This window comes from Arachis duranensis, chromosome 2, assembly GCF_000817695.3.
Source record: "Arachis duranensis cultivar V14167 chromosome 2, aradu.V14167.gnm2.J7QH, whole genome shotgun sequence".
Lineage (NCBI taxonomy): Eukaryota > Viridiplantae > Streptophyta > Magnoliopsida > Fabales > Fabaceae > Arachis > Arachis duranensis.
The window spans coordinates 93,693,327-93,712,376 of record NC_029773.3 but is presented as its reverse complement, the minus strand read 5'-3'; the positions used below and the strand labels follow the sequence as shown (position 1 = coordinate 93,712,376).

Here is a 19,050-nt window from a genome sequence, read left to right as displayed (position 1 = left end):
GTTACTAAGAAGCCAAAACTGGGAACCAAAGCAATTTAAACAAAAAAAAAAAAAATCCTTGTAGCTGACTATGTGGTCATGTTTCACGTCACATGTGAATTGCAAAATTATAGGGTGTTACGTTGGCGCTCCTCCACCTTGTCCCCTAGGTGGTGTTATATCCGGCGGAGGCACAATCTCAGGTCCCGGTGGACGTGGTGGCACAACCTCGGGTGGGCGTGGAGGCACCACACCCGGCTCCGGTACGGGGGTCTCCGGGCCAGGTGGAGATAGAGGTGGTTTAGGGGCATCAGGCAAGGGAATTGGGTGTGGCGGCGGGGGAGGATCCGTAGTTATTTCGGGGGGGACAGTCGGATCTATTTCGGGAATTGGCAGAGTAGTTGGGATCTCCGTTGGAGCCTTTACCGGGTATTCGGGTATTTCTTCGTTCAGATCCGTTATGGTTATTAAAGATTTTGCGTTGAAGGGGGATATAGAGATGGCCATGGATGTGGTTTTGATTTTGGCTTTGGGTGCGAAATGAGAGTATAGATTTCCCGAATGGAGAGGGTAGACGATGCTTCTCTTCAGGATGGAGCAACACATGCTTAACGATGTCATTCTTTTTCTGTGTTTCCGATTCCTTTCTTCTCATTCGGTGCATCGCGATATATAATTATATACTCTATATGGGAATGGGATGGGATTTGCATGCTCAACACACTTGTAACCTTGTCACACACTCCCTCAACTCATCTTTCTAGGCACAACACGTAGGTGTACTAGCATAGCCTAACATGTACGTGTTAGTCTTGCTATTTCACATAAAAATTGACATTTTCATTTTGGCAAAAATTTTAAATTTGTTAAATGACGACTCATTACAAAAATATTAATATTTTTATGTAAATATAATTAAGATATAAATATATTATCATCTTTTAATAATATTTTTATTTATTTATTTTGTGGAAAAAAAAGTATATTCAAAGACATCAAATTTCAGGTTAATATTTAGCGACTATGAAAATAATATGGTCCGTATATAAATATTATCTATTCATAAAATCTCTAAGATTAGTTTTATTTTGCTGTCGTAAGAAATATGAGGTGAGAATTACTAAATTATATATAAAGTTTGGGGATGTGATCGCTAATTTAAGAGGATCGACCCAAAATTTTCAATTTTTTGTTATGTTGGGAGCCTCTAGCTTAATGTCCGTAGTTGTATCGAAATCAGTATTGATGACATCTTTATCTTTTGTAATTTATTTAAATTGTGATAACGATGGTACTTGTGATATGAGAGAGAATTATTTTTTTAGCGAGCTTGTATTGCGATGACAACTTCTCCTAGTATGTCACCAACCTCTATAGAGGGTGGAGAACTAGATCCTATAGAAGATGCACTGTGAGAAGATAAGGAATCTGTCATGATAGATGAAAATAGTGGCGAGAATTTAAGGAAGATTTCAATTTGACAGAATAGTCCTTCAAATTCCAGAACGCAATAATATTTATCGCACTTTTTGGCTTTATATTTGGAGGCCGTGACACTAAGAATTTCCAAACGTCGAATCTAGATTTGGAGGCAGAGATTTGCATGATAATTCGGCTCTAATCGAGTTTTAAGTTGGCAATCCTCCAAAATAAAGAGAAAGTTGTACTTACTGTCAAGAGTTATAATATCTATGGTGAGATTGAGTATAAAGTGTTGAAATCGCATCACATCAAGTATCATAGAAAGTGTAACAAATTTGTAAAAGGTTGTAATTAGTTGATTCAGATCCCTCTTTAACAGAAAAAAGGTACTTGAGATGTTAATGGAATAATGGACCTTATACACGTTTGGAACCGAAATCTCTAGTAATTACAGACAGCTTGATTAGCTTGATTACCATGTGATTGTTCTTTTACCTTTCCAATGATAAAAGTTGATGCGATTGTGTCAATTAAAGTCTTGCAAAATATAATAGAGGCAAGTTATGATTTCATATCAAGTTACAAGAAAGTTTGATTGACAAAATAAAAGTTAGTTGCACGAATTTATGGAGATTAAGAAGAGTCATACATTGAGTTGTTAAAGATAGATTCTAGGCGTACAGGTAACTATGTCAAGTAATATTGCGAGCCTGGGCTAGATGTTGGAGGTCCAAAAAAGACTAGGGGAAGAATGCAACAAATATTGCTGATGGAACTGAAGATCATGTACTGACCAAGTATGCTAATCGAATCGGATCAAATCTAACCGAAAAATGTAAAAATTATATCCGATCTAATAAGTGCCGTGCAGATCGAATAGAATGATAAACTAGTCACTATAAGAAATTGAGAGAAATAGAATAAGGCGGCAGCAGCAGATCCACATGGAGAACCAGAGACAAGTCGCAGGCCAGTTTTCATTTGAAATTGAAGCAACAGAGATTTCCACCCTCGAGATTATTCACTCTGTCTTGGATTTGAGAGGCAGCTACACGACACAAGGCGACGAGCCCAGGAGAACCGTTCCGAACAACGTCGAAGGGGAAGCACAGATGAATCATCACTGAACGTCCATGGTCTCAAGCGCAGTAACACAGCAACCGCAGGAGCTGCTGACGGTGGAGGTCACCATGGCTCTTCATCCGTTTCATCTTTCGTTAGTTGCAGGGATCCAGCTTGTGTTGTGGAACCGGGGCGGTTTTCCAAACCGGGTTCCTTTAGTGGCTTTAGGCCCAGACCAAAGGGAAAAAAACCAGGTGGATGAGGTTAGTATAGTAAGTATATAGGAGCGAAAGTGAGTTGTGTGAAGGAGAGCGAGAGATAAGAAAGAAGAATGGCAATGGCAGGTTGTGCACTGGTATCCACCTTCCCCCTCAAATTGAAGCCTCCCAAAACGAAAACCTCTTCTTCCAATCTCCTTCATCCAGGCAAGTGCAACTCCATTTCCTTATTTATTTATATTCAATCAACATAATTTGAACTCCAAAGTCCAAACTACTAATTTTTTATGCTTCCTGCGCATTTTTTCTTTCTTTCAGAGCTTGCCTTCGTCACTTCCCACCTCAGCGGCATCAAAATTTCGTACCACCCTTCTCCCACGCCCCTTCTTGCGCCCATCTCTCCCAAGTTCTTACCTTTCCAGCCTCTTGCTCGTAACTCCTCTACCCTTTTCCCTCAATTTCTATTTTTTACCTTTCATTGTTTGCTATCTGCCATGCACCATCTTCACTCCAAGTAGGGAAAACAAATTTAAAATTCAATAAATCAAGATTGTCCTGTTTTGGGCCAAAAGGATTAGTGTTATCGTTCAATTCATCATAATAAAACCAATGTTATCTCTGACTAACTTCATAATAGATACTTGAGAGGTGATACATCAATTACAAGTTTCATATTCCAACCTTTTTAACATCGTAGGTTGCGTTTCAATAGTGAAATTTCCAAATGCCTTCTCCTGCACTTCACTAACCCTTAAACCCAATCGTGAGTGATCAGTTGAAGGACTCTGACTTGTGAAATCACCTTCTTCGTCACATGATTGGACGAGGACACATTAACACATTTATTCACCCAGGATGTATCTTATCCATTTTGATTGCTCTTGATACTGGAAATATTGATGGATGGACAACTGGATCTGGAATAAAGATTAAGATGGTGGATACCCATGTGCTGTCATGATTTTAGCCAAGCATTTGAGTTCTTCAACCTGTTCATGCTACAAAATCTCCAAGTATCTCTGCTTGATTCATCCATTATGAGTTTGCTCTCTGCCAAAAGAACAGCCCTGTTTAAGCAGCTAACGAAACAAAAATCAATCATTTACATGGCCAAAAGTAACCAAGGGAAGTTGACCAAATAGCAAATTACTCCCTAATTACTATATTTTATGTTTAGCTATAAGTGGATGATTACAAAAATGTTGTGTCCTGCACCAGGCTGTTAAACGTGTTAAAGGTAGCTGATTTGAATAGCTACAACAACACTCGAGTTATTATAAAGAATACACAACCCATAAGCCGATAACTTCCACGTGATCATGTGATATTATTTGAGTCATATGTATATTGAAGGAAGACCACCGCATTTTGTTTAGTTGAAGCTTGTGTTAATTGTTTGATCAGATCATTAGAAATTGGAAATAGAAAAAAGTAATCCTGAAGCTACCAACTGTGATTTTGAAGCTTCTTCGTATATTGTCTTGTGGCTGGGCAATTACTATATAGTACAATTTCACTTTTCCTGGACTGAAGAAACTAACACTAATATTTACTCGAGCTTCAGCCTGATCTATAGAGCCACATATGCTCTAGTTCTACTGTCTTTATTTTTTTTAAGAGGGTGACAAGCATGGCTAACAATATGCTAATATGGATGTTACTCATTGATGACAAGTTAGATTATCATTAGTGGCGGAGGAACCTAATTGGAATCTGTTATGTTTTGTTGACACTTGACAGTGATCGATTATTCTATTATCCTATTTTTTATTTGATTTAATTATTATTATTTATTTTTTTATCTGTTTTTTCAGGGAGAGTTTGTCCTTTCACTGGAAAGAAAGCAAACAAGGCCAACAAAGTATCTTTCTCAAACCACAAGACAAAGAAACTGCAGTTTGTAAACCTGCAGTACAAGAGGATTTGGTGGGAAGCTGGGAAGCGCTATGTAAAGCTTCGGTTATCAACCAAGGCATTGAAAACCATAGAGAAGAATGGACTCGATGCAGTTGCAAAGAAAGCTGGAATTGACCTCCGGAAGAAATAAGACCACCTGATTATGGGGATGTAGTTGTAAGAAAGAACAAATTCAAGTTAGTTGATATTATTTGTTGATTTTGTTTTTAAGGTTACTTTTAGGGACAATGGGTGATTCTAGCAGTGATTGAAAGAAGATATTGTGAGAAGCACAAACGGAATATCTTGAGAATTGATATGCACTTTGTAATGCCTGCATATTTTTAATTTAAGCTACACAAATCAGCCTTCTTATCGATTAGATATGTGTTTTATGCTTGTCTACTTTACTATATGAATGTGTGTTTTGCCAATTGGAAGTTGTAAAATTTGTGATTCTTTTGGCTAGGAAAATAAAAACATGAGAATGAGTAAATTTATAAGTACTTTTATAACAATATATATATATATATAAAAGAAAAATCGAGCCCCTCTTTGTGCATGATGACTATAATAATGTATCCATAACATGGCTTGCATTGAAGAGTCACCTTTATTTTTAGCATATCAATTATCAAGCAAACTGATACTAACCTCAGCGATTAGTTTCGTGGAACTTGATTCTTCATAGAAAATTATTAGAGAAACACAGGTAGCTAAGAAATTAATTAATAAAGCATACAAGTGGTGATCAAGTTTGCTGCTAGGGGAAATTTGTACCACTTTTCTACTTGGCCCAGTTTCTTGCTGGTAAGCGTGCTAATGCTCCACGTGAGGCACTTCAAATTCTGACATTGTACTCACCCTAGAATTCAGTTTCTTATTCAACTCCAATTCAACTTGAAATTTCTCTCTACTCTTCTATGTTTCCAAGATATGGCTTCTGCTGCATTTATTGAACCTCTTCCAGTAGTGGAGTATGCTGCCCAGCTGCTAGGAAAAGATTTACTGTCAAGGCAATTGTCTGATGCTGATCGCATTAAGGTACTCTATAAACACAGTTTGTTCAAACCATTTTTTTTTAATGTTAATGATGTACAATTTAGGGAGCTACTATAAGATGGTTAACAAGAGAGCCCGTGTAGTTATTTTTTCTTTCTGGTACTGTCCTACAATAATTTCAAAAAAAAAAAAAGAAAAACTTCTTTTCAATAGTTCTCTTTATAAGGACGTTATATCTTTATAGGCTCCATGTTGATGAGAACTCGACTATGAAATCAGTTGTTGAATATTTTTCAGAGATGTATGGTTTCACTATTAAATACAGTCACCTTCATTGTGTACAAGTTGGAAACCAAAATAAGGCAAACTATTTACCTATGGAGGTAGGAAAGTTTATGGATATTGAAGTAACCAATCTTCTTGCTGATAGTTAGATTCATTATTATTACCTGCTTCTCATTCCCCAGGCTTGCAAAATTGTTGAGAAGCAACATTATACAAAAAGGTTGAACGAAAAGCAAATCACTGCTCTTGTTAAAGTTACTTGCCAAAGACCTCGCGATCTGGAAAATGACATTTTGCAGGTATCTCTATAATTAGCTAACTCAAATACACACTCATTATTGAATCCTGGCAATAAAAACTGGATGACTTAGCTTATTAGGAACTAGGAATGTAGGGCTTTTAAGGTATGATTTTCCAACGATTCTCTTAAGCAATACTAGGAAGTAGCAAGTGTGTGTTTCTATCATCTACCCAAAGACTGTTAAGGCCTAACATTAAGGCCTAATACTTACAATGAAAATGAAAAAGAATGCATATATCATGATTCTAATGATACCACCCAATTGAGGAATGAATTTTGAAAGAACAAGGGACACCCAACCCAAGATATAGCCTAGTTAACACGGTTAAGTGGTTGCATCTTGTAGAATATCTTGTGTATAATATGGAATTTTGCAGAGTCAGCATCTCAAGGAGTAAACATCCAAATGACCAAATGTTAGCTTCTATGTGACAACACGAGTCAGTGCTGTGCGGTCACAAAATGCAAAATTGTTTTTTATGTTACATCAACATTCATACAACTATGCACATTTCAAAACCAAAAAGCAAAAATATATGCCTTGAGTGCAGCTCGGACAGAGCACAAATAACGTCTTTATATAAAGCCAAATCCAATATTTCACCCGCTTCTGATAGCTTCTTGAGATAGTTCTTTTAGGAGGATTTAAAAAAAAATAGTTAAAAAAGTGCAAAAATTTAGTTAAACAACAAACAATATGTCAGTATTAATAGCAATTGCTATAAGAAATCTTACTTTTAAGGACCCTCCATCCAAATTCATAAAAAAACACTACGCTTGACATCACCATCCGCAGAGAGTTTCCAATGGGCAAGAATTTGGTGTCCATCAATTTCTACTATGCAAGGGTGGTCCAGAGTACCTAGAACTCTTGCTTCTCCCAAAAAGTTATGTTACCGAATTTTTTATCCCGTAGGCTGAACTATCCTGAACTTCCAAAGTACGCACCTTCAGTATCATGCAAAAACATGTATATGAAACTACACTAACACAATTTAAATAACTAGTGGGAAAAGAACACCTATATCTGAAACAGGAAATAAATGAATTAGCGACTGAATAAGCAAATAATCCACCTCCCAAAACCACCCACTAATCAACTAGAGTGATTAAAAAAAAATCACACTCTTGGCACAAGATTCAACGTCCAGCAGGCCTTCAGTAACATACCTTAGCCGCAGCTCAACTGATCCCAACTAGCACCTAACTAAAGTAGTTGAATTTGTCACAAGCAGAGAAAGATGGAAAGGAACAACCAAGATCAAGATTTCCTCCAGTTGAAAGAGGGATTTTGATTCGACAAAGAGGTATACACCTGAAACAAGTAGATTAGGAAGAATGACATAATAAGCAAAGACATCATTTTAAACTAAATATGCCTTTGATGATACAGACCTGCAAAAGCACTCAGGATCATTCTCTTCTCTTATATCATGTGGTCTACAACTACAAGCATCAGCAAGCATCCTGATGCATATATCACCCCCTCTTAATGAGGATGATATTCCATGCACGTGCTAAAAAATCCATGTAATCTCTTAAAATCTCATAAGATATAGGGGCCTCAATGTGATCGCATAAATACTTCAAAACAATAGAATTGTATCAGATCATATGATAGGTAATGGAAGAGTTCCAGCAGAAAGGTTTACGTACAAAAATTTGGAATAAACACAACAATGATACCTTGAAAAGCAGGTTTTATGTCTGCACCACCGAACTGCTCAGCTCTAATTGGAACTATGAGATGTTGGAGAGAGTAATATTCTCTATGGTATCAACAACTTATCTAGCAGATACACTTATATCAGTGCTGCTCCCAGTTGAGCACATACATAGGCTTCTTGTACTTTGAAGCAGACACAGACTTCCGTGTCCTTTCTACAATAGCACTTCTATTGCTGTTCCAAAATGATCTGACATGAAAAGTGCAAGCAGCGAAGCAATCCTCGAGTTGTCAATAACAGCTTGATTTTCAAGAATGTTCAAGTTATTTAAGGGCTTCAGAAGTAAGATCGCTGTACTAGCGAGAGTATAATAGCATCCGACTCCTCATCCCTGTAAGAAAGCTGAAAGAGAAAAACAATTCAATTACTGTAAACGGCCACTAACACACAACTACCATCAGTAGTTCAGTACTTCCACAACTAATATTATTACTACCAATAGTAATAATAACAACAAGCCTGCCTAACAAGATGACTTCACACGTGAGAAGACACCCATTTCTCTCATAGTTTTCAAGGTGCTATAATAGCAGATCATGTCCTGCATCATAAAAGCCATCTGGTAGACGGTATTCAATGCCACAAAAGGAGACCTTACTGTACTTGCAAGACAATAACAAGCTGTTATCCATTGGTTTTCTTGACTTGCACGATTTAGGATTATCAGGATCATGATCTGAATTCCTCTTTGAATTAGAAGCATACATTGAAACTTCTAAAGATGATGCTTCATCCAATTCATTCGGTCCATTCGCCAAATAGAACGAGCATGCATCTTTTGCATCTTCATTCGAAGAAAATTGTCGTCTAAACTGACTCTCAGTGCATAATTCAGCATTTTCATAATCTTTAAATCGTCATTTTCTGCATCTTCATAGGATATTCTTTTCCCATCGTCATTCAGACTTTAATTGTCTGATATAGTTTCTCTATAACTTTCAGAAGCAGGATGTTCCAGATCTTCCAGTCACAAGTTCTGAGAATCTTTTGCCTTAGGGACAGTATCACCCGCATCTTTCCACTCCTGCAACTATCCGGGCAAGGCTTTCTGCCATAAACAATGCTGGCACTTCCAGCGTTTGCCTGATTTCTGAGATGCAATACATCTAATGGGCGAAGAAGGGCTATTAAATAAGCTTGATGATGCATTATAAGTGTCTGCAGCACATTACATATCAAACAATAAATTTAGATCCATTGCGGGAGGAACTTCTATATTCATCATTGCTTCCACCTATATCATTTATTTTCATGTTACAATACATCCATGAAGGAGTTTGAGAAATGATGTGCAGTTTGTTGTACTAAACAAAAAGTATGCACACCGACGTGTTAGATGAAAATCAAAGATTTTCTTTTTCAAATGAATCTCGTTGAAGAATGAGTTACAACTTACAGCACAACAACAACAAAAACCTTTCCCTAACAGATAGCACTGGCTACATGAATTAAATGGCACCATAGTGCCCTCTCTTAAACTATGTCCATAGTCAAGACATTAAAATCTAAATCATATTTTGTCTAATTTTTTCGTCTGAGTCTCCTCCACCTCTAAATACTACCCTATTCTACCAGTCTGGCAGTTTCCTCTGAAGATCAAATCACCTTATCAATTGAAATTCTACATAACATTGCGTTTTGTTTCACAAAAAAGATGCAATTACCAAATCTATACATTGGACTTTACAAATCATAGTTAGGTATCTACAAATTTAAGTTTTGAAGTCTATGCATGGAGACAAGTTTGAGAGAATTCAGTGAAGTCAACCTGTTATATGAAAGGTCCAAATTCTACTGCCTGGACAAAGAAGTCAAAGCTGAAGGTAGTTCCCCTTCACTATAGTGTCGTGAATTTGCTTGCTAATGCAGATAACAGTGACATAGAGGAACCTTAAAACAAATAAACAAACTAAAGAGGAGCAATAAAGTAAAATGTTAAAGAGTAACAGAAAGTCAGAAATACAAGCCTTACAGAGAATTGTGGTCAATCTATGAAGGCCAGAAGAAGAATTTGGAGGAACCTTTGAAAGCTCAAGACACTGTAAGCGATCAATGGCTGAAATATTCTTTGTTCAGTTGTTGCTACTAATTATGCTCGAGTCCCTCACTGCCTTTTTTTCTTTAATTATTATGAAAATAATATTTATAAGTCTTGTGAATATTCTTAGAGCACAAATTTATTATGTTCCAGCATCATTCAATAATTATGATAATTGCTAATTGAGTAATACTAAAATAGTTGTCTAGAATCTGTAGAAGAATATAATAGTATATTTTGAAGCCTTGCAGGGTTCCAACTTCCAAGAGTGCCACAGTTCCAATCCCAAGTTCATCGACGCCACGTTCTGGTCCATATGTAAGCCACATGCACGCACATCTCTGGCTTTTCTCATGTATGCCTGGACAAGTTAACTCACGCGACCCCCAAGTTATCTTTGGAGCCTAAGCCCTAAAGTATGCTTCACGCGGAAAAAAAAAAAATACCCACGCTTCATTATTGCTTCTGCCTACAATTCAAAGTTAAGTCTCTTTAAGCCTTCCTTAGGTATTCTTTGTGGTTAGCTTAGGTGCCAAGAATAGCAATCATATAAGTAGCTCTATCTATTGTATTAATTGCAATTGTAACCAGATACTCATAATAATAGTACATTCATCAGGAACAGTTCCAGCACACATTACTAACAAATGGCTGCTGCTTCATCATATGCTATGCAGTCTTCTATTCTGGCCTGTCCTGTGACCAACATTTCTAACAGGTGCAGGGTGAACCAGTTTGGCATTCCAAGCCTGAGGAGGAAAGCTAGCCTCGTAGTTCGGTCCATGGCCGAGGTATTAATTCGCAAATTTTACTATTAATTGGTATTATATCACATGATGTGATCCTGTAGTTGTTGTGTTTTGTGTATTTCATCAAAGGGTTTAAGAGAAAACATATGCATTTGGTGACCATATATATCATTGGTCTTTGATCGCAGGAAGAGCAGGCACCAAATCCAGTTACACCACCAGCACCTTCACAAAAGGTGAGTAGAGAATATATTTAAATATCAAGTTGTGAGCATACAAATAATGAAATAAACATCATTAACACAAGAATATGTTTGCAATTTTTTAATTTGATTATCAATCTGACACCCCGTTAACACGAGTAATAACTGCAGGTGAGCAGCAAGTTGATAGATATTCTGGCTTTCAGTGGGGCAGCACCAGAGAGAATCAATGGAAGACTTGCCATGATAGGATTTGTGGTAGCATTAGCAATGGAGGTGACCAAAGGGGAGGGTGTGTTTGTACAGATATCCAATGGCGGGATCACATGGTTCCTGGGGACAAGTGTGATCTTGTCACTTGCTTCTCTGGTTCCACTCTTGAGAGGGGTTAGTGTGGAGTCTAAATCAAAAGCGTTCATGTCCTCTGATGCAGAGCTATGGAATGGTAGATTTGCCATGTTAGGCTTGGTTGCTCTTGCTTTTACTGAATACATCAAAGGAAGCACAAGCACCCTTGTTTGATTATTTGATTAATTATGGATGTATGTATTTATGGGGTTCAATTCATAGAATATGAAAAACTCAAATGCTAATGTATCAAAGTTTAGTGGATAATAAATGATCATATTAGACGAATGAATTTGTCCACGTTGGAACCCAACAATATCGCCACAATTCATTTAAAAACTATCAACCACGGGAATGAACCTTTCTTATCATGTTCATATGTGAAACGCAATTGATGAGTAAACATACATCTCATCTGCCAACAAAGCTAAGATACAACATATTTCTTGCATCCATCCTGCATGCGACTATTAAAAAAAAAAAATCTAACACCTGCAAGTTAAGCATCAAATAGACTATTCCACTCTTTGGAAACATGATGTATTATTAATATTATACTAAGATGAGGTCCTAGAATATAACTAAAAACACTCCACTCCTTTGAAATTTTGTATTATATTGTAATATGATTCGACTGAAATGGATCAAAACAAACATACAGTGTAAATGCTTTAATTTCAAGCAGCTCATTGAAGAATTAAAGTTGGATATATGTTGATGTGGTGTTCTATTAGTATATTTTTTATGTTTGAAGGTTTTTTGTGCTCCCTCACCTCTATATATGAGACTGGTGAGTGACAACTCCAAAAAAAACCAACAAAATCCAGAGTCAATGGATTTATGAGGAGAGCACAACCTTTGTAAATTAGAAGATCACATGGGAACGGGATGCAAATGCTCCAATTTCTCTTATCCCCTGTTTTTTGTTTTCAGCTTATGCTTCCTTATCTTTTTCATTTTGGTTTTTGTATTTGAACTTGTTAATCCTTTTTTTTTTTCAGCTTTGAACTTTTTTTGTAACAATTCGGTAAAATTACGAAATGAATCTTTCTAAAAATGATTATGATTTGTAAAATAAATTTTATCATAGTTTAGTGATTTAATTTTTAAAATTATAATTCAAAATATAATTAGCATTAACTATAATAACACAACTAAATTTCACCAATAATAATTTAACAATTAAATAAAATATAGAGGGCAACCAATCCTCTATTTATGAGAGAATTGGCTAAAATTTACCTAATTTTTATGTTATATACATAAAATAGGAATTACAAATATTTTTTTTTTTCAATAAGAGACACAAACTTTGGCTCTTATTGTGATCCTACCTATTTAATTAATTAAAATGAAATAACAAAAACAAAATTTATTAATAATCTATCAAATATATTTTTCTATTTTTAAATATTAAAAAATAAAAACTACTTTTCAAGTCCTTGTTCTGAGATCTTCTAACTTTCCGTCTCATCTTCCCTTCTCTTTTCTCCAATGAAACAAATTCCTGTTTTCTATATTCTAACACAAAAACAAATTGGAGACAACCTTTTTTTGTCATTGGAATTGCTCTTAGATCCCAATTTTCAAAACTTCTTGTCAAAAGATGTTAGAATGGAGTTAGAAGAGAGTTATGGAATATGGTCAAACCTATGGAACAAACTAGACTCATATCCATCCAACTAGCTCAAAAGCTAATGCTTATTTATTTTTTTATTCTTTTGGGTCCTCAAATCTCTAAGTCAAGAAGGGTGGAGGTTGGGGGACATGATCCACACAGATATTAGTTCAGTGATTCAGTCACTTCTAACCTCATCTAAAACTCGTGACCGAAAAAAAAGAAAACTTATCTATAACTAATTGATTACACCTTTTTTAGATGAATCCCAAATACGCCAATACAGCCAAAGAAGAACATATTATTACAATAAAATGCTGATATGCTGATGTCCATCATATTAAAAAAACAACGCTTGCATTAAACTTTTGAACACCATCAAAGTTAATGGGTGAATAACACAAACAACATAAAGAGTAGCATCTTTATCCAGAGGTAGCATTAATTCTTTTGAGTTCAACTCTTGTTTTAAAGCAGTGAAATCATAGTCTTTTCATCCAATCTTAGGCAGCGGCATCAACAGTTTGTTTGGCAACATCATTTTCCACAAAAGCCTTGATATATTCCTCTCTGCACATTCAAACCACAAAAATGAGGTTCTATGAATTTATGGAGTGCCATTGATTGTCCCGAATGTCACTCAACTCAAATCATATAAATTTATACCTCGCAGGCAGATGATCGTGTGGGCGATTGTACGGAGTCCAAATTGGTTCACCAACGAAAAATCGCAAAGCCTGCAAATGTATAAACAAAAACAAATGAGGATCTCTGCAGCCCTTCAGGATGTCTATTCATCCAAATAATAAGACACAATTAACCATTTAAAGGTAGACGAGATTCAGCAAAACTTAATGTAAATGAACATCAATTGGTAGAAGAAAATATATCAAGTTACATATTTGCATATCACAAGAATACAAGTAGAAAATATAATAATCAGATGCCTGACACCAATCGAAGTAGAAGATCCTTTGATTATAAAAATAAAAGCCTTCCAAAAAGGGAACAAGGCCACGAAGTAAATTTAATCACTCTTCCCACAAAATGGGATGGACTAGTAGGAAGAAATTGACAGGTAGAAGTTCTCTTCAATTTGCAACAATGAAATGCATATTAGTACTGTCATATACGATCAACACCTTAATGTAGTTGCTCTCATCAAGTGTGAAGCGATGATAAATTCCAGCAGGTAAGATGATCATTCCTCCTTTCTTTACCCATACACGAATCCAAGCATCATTTCGATCTCTAACATCAAAATAACCTTCAGGAAAGCACAAACATCAGCAATTTAACATCATATATAATGTATCGCGACAATCAAAGCAGAAGTATTTCAACAAACCACTTCCAGCAGCACAAAAGCGGATCTCCTCATCAGTGTGAAGGTGTTCTTCAAAGAAACTTTTGATTTTTTCTTCATAATTTGGCAACTTTTCCGGGCAGACCTCACAGACATCCTGCAGAAAAAATATGCATTTCAGGTCAAATATTCAAAAATTAACACAGGCAGAACATTGTTGGCAATGCCATAACTAGTGTACTGTTCATGTCTTAAACAAAAACATGTTATCCTTTACAATAATTATTGTTCCATGTAAGTCATAATTAAGGATGGTCGTGTATCTGCATTTTGTTGATATTTCTGATTATGTAATTGGAATGGTCAGATTGATGGTGAATAAAATCTAGAAGATAGTAAGGCAACTTTGAATCAACATATTATAACAAACCATGTAGGTATAGCCCCGTTCTTCACGGATCTTTTTCAGCTCTGGATCTGTTTCATGGTTATCAGCATCCAATCGCCAACTAAGAACTCCAAGTTCTGCATGTTAACATGGAAAATCCCAAGTGAGCGTAAGTTCCTCAATAAGCTAATAAAAAGGCAACACATTCTGCAAAGAATCCTACCGGCAAGTTGCTCCAATGACACAAACTGCTTGGGTTCTTTGTGGTGAGGAAGCCTCTGATCTTCTTCACTATCATCCATGTACCATGCTTGAAGGACTTCCTCTCGGGGATCCTGTGAATAAGTGACATTTGAAGAATTATTTATTTTTTTCTATGACTATGAAGTCCGAATGAATAACTCAAAAATTCCTCTCCATTATGTAAATAGAAATAGTAGCGATTTTAGCACAGAAAATTAACATTTTTTTTCTTTTTATTTATTTATTTCTTTTTCAAATAAGCAACTATGTTTGAATATATAAAATTATAAATCATGAGAAACTTTCAGCGCTCTCTCTCTCTCTTCCACAAACAAACACAAAGCACACATACGAGGAGCAGAGGAATAATCACTATCGATTCACTAAGCCATTAAAGCAAATAATAAGTTAGAATTACACATTGATAGAAAGAAGCTCAACTTCAAAACAAATGAATCTCACAATTAACCGAACACTGTTCAGCTTGCTTGCCACAGCAGCACTATGCATGGTAAAAAAAATTCTAGACTTCATTACTTCAATATATTTAGTTATTTATTTGTTTATTTCTCTTGAACATATAGCAGCTTTATTATCGGCCCTTTTGAAAACAGTTGAAGAAGGAAGAATTTAAGTTTCTGAAATCTGAATGAAGGAAATAATATAGAGACTTAAAATTGAGCATGTGATGAAACAAAGCAGAAAGAGAAAGAGAAAGCAAAGGAGGATATTGCAGAATCAGGACACATAAAACTTTGTAAGGGAGAAGAAGTAAGAATGTAAGATTACCTTGATGGAGGAAGCCATGGTGGTTGAGGTGTTGTTTGGGAGATTTTGATTCTGCGCTTCGTGGAGACGCGATTGTTAGTTAAAAAAAGCAGTGTCAACCCAAACAGAGAGTTTGCGCGTTTTGACCAACATGTCCTGGCCCCCGCTTTCTGGTTAGTTGAATCTGGACATCCTTAACAGTTAACACTGCATCAACAAATTAAAAAATGCCTCCTTTCAAGGCTTTTTTTTTTATAATAATTCTCTTTTATAGTGTTATAGTTGTTTTTAGGGACGGAGTTAGATAAATTATTAAAGAGAGGCCAAAAATATTTATACAATAAATTAAGACTAAAATAAAATTTTAAAAAAAGGTTAAACTGAAATTTATATATAATTTACATGTAAAAATTTAAAATTATGGGATATCACCCCCTTTTCCACCACCTAACTCCGCCCCTGGTTGTTTTATATGAATATTTTAGATTTAGTTATATCTTTTCTTTAAATTTGGGAGAAAGATGTCAAAAGAAAAGTTTTTTATTCATAGAAATTTTTGCAGACTAGAAAATTGTTCCATTCTACATTTTGGAAGAGAAAAAAAATCCCATTATGTTAAAGCATATCTAGATAGATTTAGAAAAAAGAATCAATTTTATTTTTGTTTTTGTTTGTTAAAATTCTGTATAATTCAATCAAATATTGTGTCTCCTTTCAGTTTATAACTTAACATAAAAAGTATATTTTTACAGATTTAGCTAACATATGACGGCTAATATATGACTTGAAGACAAATGATAATTTATTATTATTAAAAATTTTTAAATACTTTTATTTAATAAATATATAAGAAATACATTAAAATTTTTATTTTTTTATATTTTTAATAAAAATATTTCTACTAATAATAAATTTATCATGTAAGAGTAAGACACATGTTAGCTATTTTTTTTTAATTATAGAACTAATGTGTATAAGTGCCGTTTGATAATATAAATGAAAGTTAATTTTCCTGTCAAAAGAAAATGAATAGGAGTGGCTGCCTTGCAAATTGCAACATTCAATTTGTATTTAATTAGTTAATTGAACAGTATTACTCAATTAATAGTTTTAATTAGAGATTGATGATGTAAAATGTTAATTTAAAATATACATGACACTTAATATGTAAAATTAGACACTAAATAATTATGGTTATAAAAAATTATTAATTTAGTCTATTTTTTAATTATATAAAGCATAATTCTAATATAACCTAACAATACTAAATTAATAAATTTTTATAAATAGATTTATTCAACATCTAATTATATATACTAAGTATCATGTATGATATGAGTTAATATTTGATATTATCAATCGTTAACGAAAACTGTTAATTAAGTGACTGAAACATAAAAATGATTAATTTATAATCTTTGAAAAACAAATTTAATTGATAAAATTTTTCAAAGATAAATTTAAAAGACAAATCATCTTTTAAAAACTATTTTAACTATTAACTCTTATTTTTTATCAGCACTTGATTAGAAATAATATTTTTATATATATGTTTTAAAAAAAGACCCAAATGCATCATGTATAAAAAATAGTAAATACTATGCTGACTAAAATTGATAAAAAAAAAAAATACTAGCACTTAACTGTTGTAGTTAATTAATTGCCACTTGCCCCCTACTCCCATTTGTAATTTTTTCCAATACTAATATATAATGAGAAATATTAGAAGATTATGAAAATTTATTATTTTTATTCATCACTTAGTCATTAACTCAATTTTTTTAATCTAATTTTTTTAATTTAGTAATTCAACAATATATCTTATCTCATACTTTTAAATATTGATATCTAATTTATAGACAAAAATAATAAATTTTGATAACTCTCTAACATTTTCGTGGTATATAATTATAGATGTCCACGGATATCTGATTAAAACTTGGATTATTGTCTATTATATGATACAATATCTGGTGCTAGAGTAGACATGGCAAGTGAAACGAAACATAGCATGTATGTTCATGATTTACCTTGAACTGTCACCATGGGAAGTAAAATGTGCTATCCTTATGAACGTATAGTGTAAGGAAATAGAATCGGCTATTTCCTGAAAACTAATTAAGTACATGTGTCGACGAGCACGCAAGTATATATTGTATGATCTTTTTTTCAAACAAGACAATCAAATTTGAAGTCCAATGGTATTGGTACGCTCTGATGCCTATCTGTTGCAGTTGTAGCCAACAAGTGAGTGTTATCTCCATTGAGGTAAGCATTCAAGAATGCAACAATAACTCCTCCAACAAACATCCTCATTGGTTTCCTTGATTCCCCATTCTTGCATAGACAGTAAGTAGCTTTCCCTGCAAGTCCCTTGGTATCATCATCAAGCATGTCAAGATGCCCATAATCCTTGGCCACAAAATACCAAGCTGGTTTCTGGCATTCACTGAAGAAGTTCTCATGGTTCACACCTTTCGGTGCACAAGGGGGAAACAAGGGATTCCTCTTCACTTCACCTAGCCCTGACCCTATCACCAATGCAGCCATATCAACATCGAATGAGTGAGGGACATATGTCAGAACTGGCGGCGGAGTTTGCTTTCCCTTGTCCATTCCATCCACCGGATCCACTCCAATTACAGCCGAAAACCTGAGATTAGTGGTCGTGTTTAATTTTCTCAGAGCAAGAGCGAATGCTGTTTTGCCTCCGCGACTATGGCCTGCCAGTGCTAACTTGCTGAAATTCGGCCTTACATTTGATGGCAGGAATTTGGTGAGTCCTTCAGATAGCCAATTTGTTATTGCTGCTGCAGAATGAATCTCATCGCTTGTATCGGGTCCAGCCACCGTATATAACTGTAAATTGCGCAAACAATGCATAACTTTCTTTTCAATCTATATGTGTACCAGTAATGCTACATGACCAACAAATATTATATTTTGGATTGAAGCACTTGGTCCACAATAATTTGCACCTATATTTATAAGAACTTTTACTCAAAAAACACATAATGTGCACCTGTATTTTTGAGAGTTTGTGCATATAAATCAGTAAAATTTATTTATGGAAGACAATTTAGTATCTATGCTAGCCGACGATTCCGCCAAAATTGCTAAAATCTGCCCCAAGACTTTCTGTTTGGATAAAGGAAAACGATCGCAGACATGAACCATTAACATATGACAAAGCAGATCAGAGAAATATATCCATGACCTAGGCTCATACTTGCCCTTCAATAAGTAATCGATGGCCCCTTGTCAATAGTGGTGCTTTAGATGAAATTAAGTGGCATTTTAGAAGTGCATGTTGCAAAACGAAACTATATTTGACACATTAGAGGGTAAAGAGGAAGATTGATTAACCTGTGGAGCAATGACAATAAAGCCATGAGAAGCAACGTGTTGGATAAGTTGGGAGTAGAAGATATTATAAAGAAGGTAGCCATGGAGGAAAAGCAGAATTGGGAACTCTCCATCTTCAAGAGGCGTTGCAA

At 34.9% G+C, this 19,050-nt stretch overlaps 5 protein-coding genes across 5 annotated transcripts in view; 3 read left to right on the top strand and 2 right to left on the bottom strand.

The window, feature by feature from the left end:
• Window positions 1-2,345: 2,345 nt before the first annotated feature.
• LOC107463663 (50S ribosomal protein L28, chloroplastic) lies at window positions 2,346-4,959 on the top strand. The gene is made up of 3 exons (XM_016082510.3): window positions 2,346-2,888; window positions 3,000-3,113; window positions 4,496-4,959. Exons 1-3 carry the CDS (start codon window positions 2,795-2,797, stop codon window positions 4,726-4,728), a joined length of 441 nt encoding a protein of 146 aa, XP_015937996.1. The 5' UTR covers window positions 2,346-2,794; the 3' UTR covers window positions 4,729-4,959.
• A 273-nt stretch (window positions 4,960-5,232) lies between these two features.
• LOC127745028 (protein argonaute 10-like) lies at window positions 5,233-8,900 on the top strand. Its single transcript, XM_052258025.1, has 3 exons — window positions 5,233-5,621; window positions 6,047-6,163; window positions 8,835-8,900. The coding sequence occupies exons 1-3, from the start codon at window positions 5,514-5,516 to the stop codon at window positions 8,886-8,888; spliced, it is 279 nt and encodes a 92-aa protein (XP_052113985.1). The 5' UTR covers window positions 5,233-5,513; the 3' UTR covers window positions 8,889-8,900.
• A 1,601-nt stretch (window positions 8,901-10,501) lies between these two features.
• On the top strand, window positions 10,502-11,512 carry LOC107463651 (early light-induced protein, chloroplastic-like). Its single transcript, XM_016082484.3, has 3 exons — window positions 10,502-10,721; window positions 10,868-10,915; window positions 11,054-11,512. Exons 1-3 carry the CDS (start codon window positions 10,578-10,580, stop codon window positions 11,402-11,404), a joined length of 543 nt encoding a protein of 180 aa, XP_015937970.1. The 5' UTR covers window positions 10,502-10,577; the 3' UTR covers window positions 11,405-11,512.
• Window positions 11,513-13,129: 1,617 nt separating this feature from the next.
• LOC107463660 (acireductone dioxygenase 2) lies at window positions 13,130-15,740 on the bottom strand. The gene is made up of 7 exons (XM_016082500.3): window positions 15,575-15,740; window positions 14,766-14,877; window positions 14,585-14,679; window positions 14,197-14,311; window positions 13,991-14,115; window positions 13,515-13,585; window positions 13,130-13,418 (listed from the first exon to the last, which is right to left on the bottom strand). Exons 1-7 carry the CDS (start codon window positions 15,590-15,592, stop codon window positions 13,352-13,354), a joined length of 603 nt encoding a protein of 200 aa, XP_015937986.1. The 5' UTR covers window positions 15,593-15,740; the 3' UTR covers window positions 13,130-13,351.
• Window positions 15,741-17,548: 1,808 nt separating this feature from the next.
• Window positions 17,549-19,050, bottom strand: part of LOC107463645 (chlorophyllase-2) — a 1,814-nt gene continuing 312 nt past the window's right edge. Inside the window, exons 2-3 of the mRNA XM_052257368.1 lie at window positions 18,920-19,050; window positions 17,549-18,412 (exon numbers count right to left, since the gene is read on the bottom strand). Coding sequence (XP_052113328.1) covers window positions 17,723-18,412; window positions 18,920-19,050 — 821 coding nt within the window. The 3' untranslated portion in view covers window positions 17,549-17,722. The remainder of the gene's footprint in view (window positions 18,413-18,919) is intronic.

What these genes read in the sequence shown, in the direction of transcription:
- LOC107463663 (XM_016082510.3), top strand. Translation starts at nt 2,795, where the DNA reads ATGGCAATGGCAGGTTGTGCACTGGTATCCACCTTCCCCCTCAAATTG. An exon ending in TTCCAATCTCCTTCATCCAG is followed by an intron (nt 2,889 to 2,999) that starts GCAAGTGCAACT and finishes TCTTTCTTTCAG; the next exon opens with AGCTTGCCTTCGTCACTTCC. An exon ending in ACCTTTCCAGCCTCTTGCTC is followed by an intron (nt 3,114 to 4,495) that starts GTAACTCCTCTA and finishes CTGTTTTTTCAG; the next exon opens with GGAGAGTTTGTCCTTTCACT.
- LOC127745028 (XM_052258025.1), top strand. Translation starts at nt 5,514, where the DNA reads ATGGCTTCTGCTGCATTTATTGAACCTCTTCCAGTAGTGGAGTATGCT. An exon ending in CTGATGCTGATCGCATTAAG is followed by an intron (nt 5,622 to 6,046) that starts GTACTCTATAAA and finishes CTCATTCCCCAG; the next exon opens with GCTTGCAAAATTGTTGAGAA. An exon ending in TGGAAAATGACATTTTGCAG is followed by an intron (nt 6,164 to 8,834) that starts GTATCTCTATAA and finishes TATAACTTTCAG; the next exon opens with AAGCAGGATGTTCCAGATCT.
- LOC107463651 (XM_016082484.3), top strand. Translation starts at nt 10,578, where the DNA reads ATGGCTGCTGCTTCATCATATGCTATGCAGTCTTCTATTCTGGCCTGT. An exon ending in TAGTTCGGTCCATGGCCGAG is followed by an intron (nt 10,722 to 10,867) that starts GTATTAATTCGC and finishes CTTTGATCGCAG; the next exon opens with GAAGAGCAGGCACCAAATCC. An exon ending in CACCAGCACCTTCACAAAAG is followed by an intron (nt 10,916 to 11,053) that starts GTGAGTAGAGAA and finishes TAATAACTGCAG; the next exon opens with GTGAGCAGCAAGTTGATAGA.
- LOC107463660 (XM_016082500.3), bottom strand. An exon ending in GTCATTGGAGCAACTTGCCG is followed by an intron (nt 14,680 to 14,765) that starts GTAGGATTCTTT and finishes GTTAACATGCAG; the next exon opens with AACTTGGAGTTCTTAGTTGG. An exon ending in CTTTTGTGCTGCTGGAAGTG is followed by an intron (nt 14,116 to 14,196) that starts GTTTGTTGAAAT and finishes GCTTTCCTGAAG; the next exon opens with GTTATTTTGATGTTAGAGAT.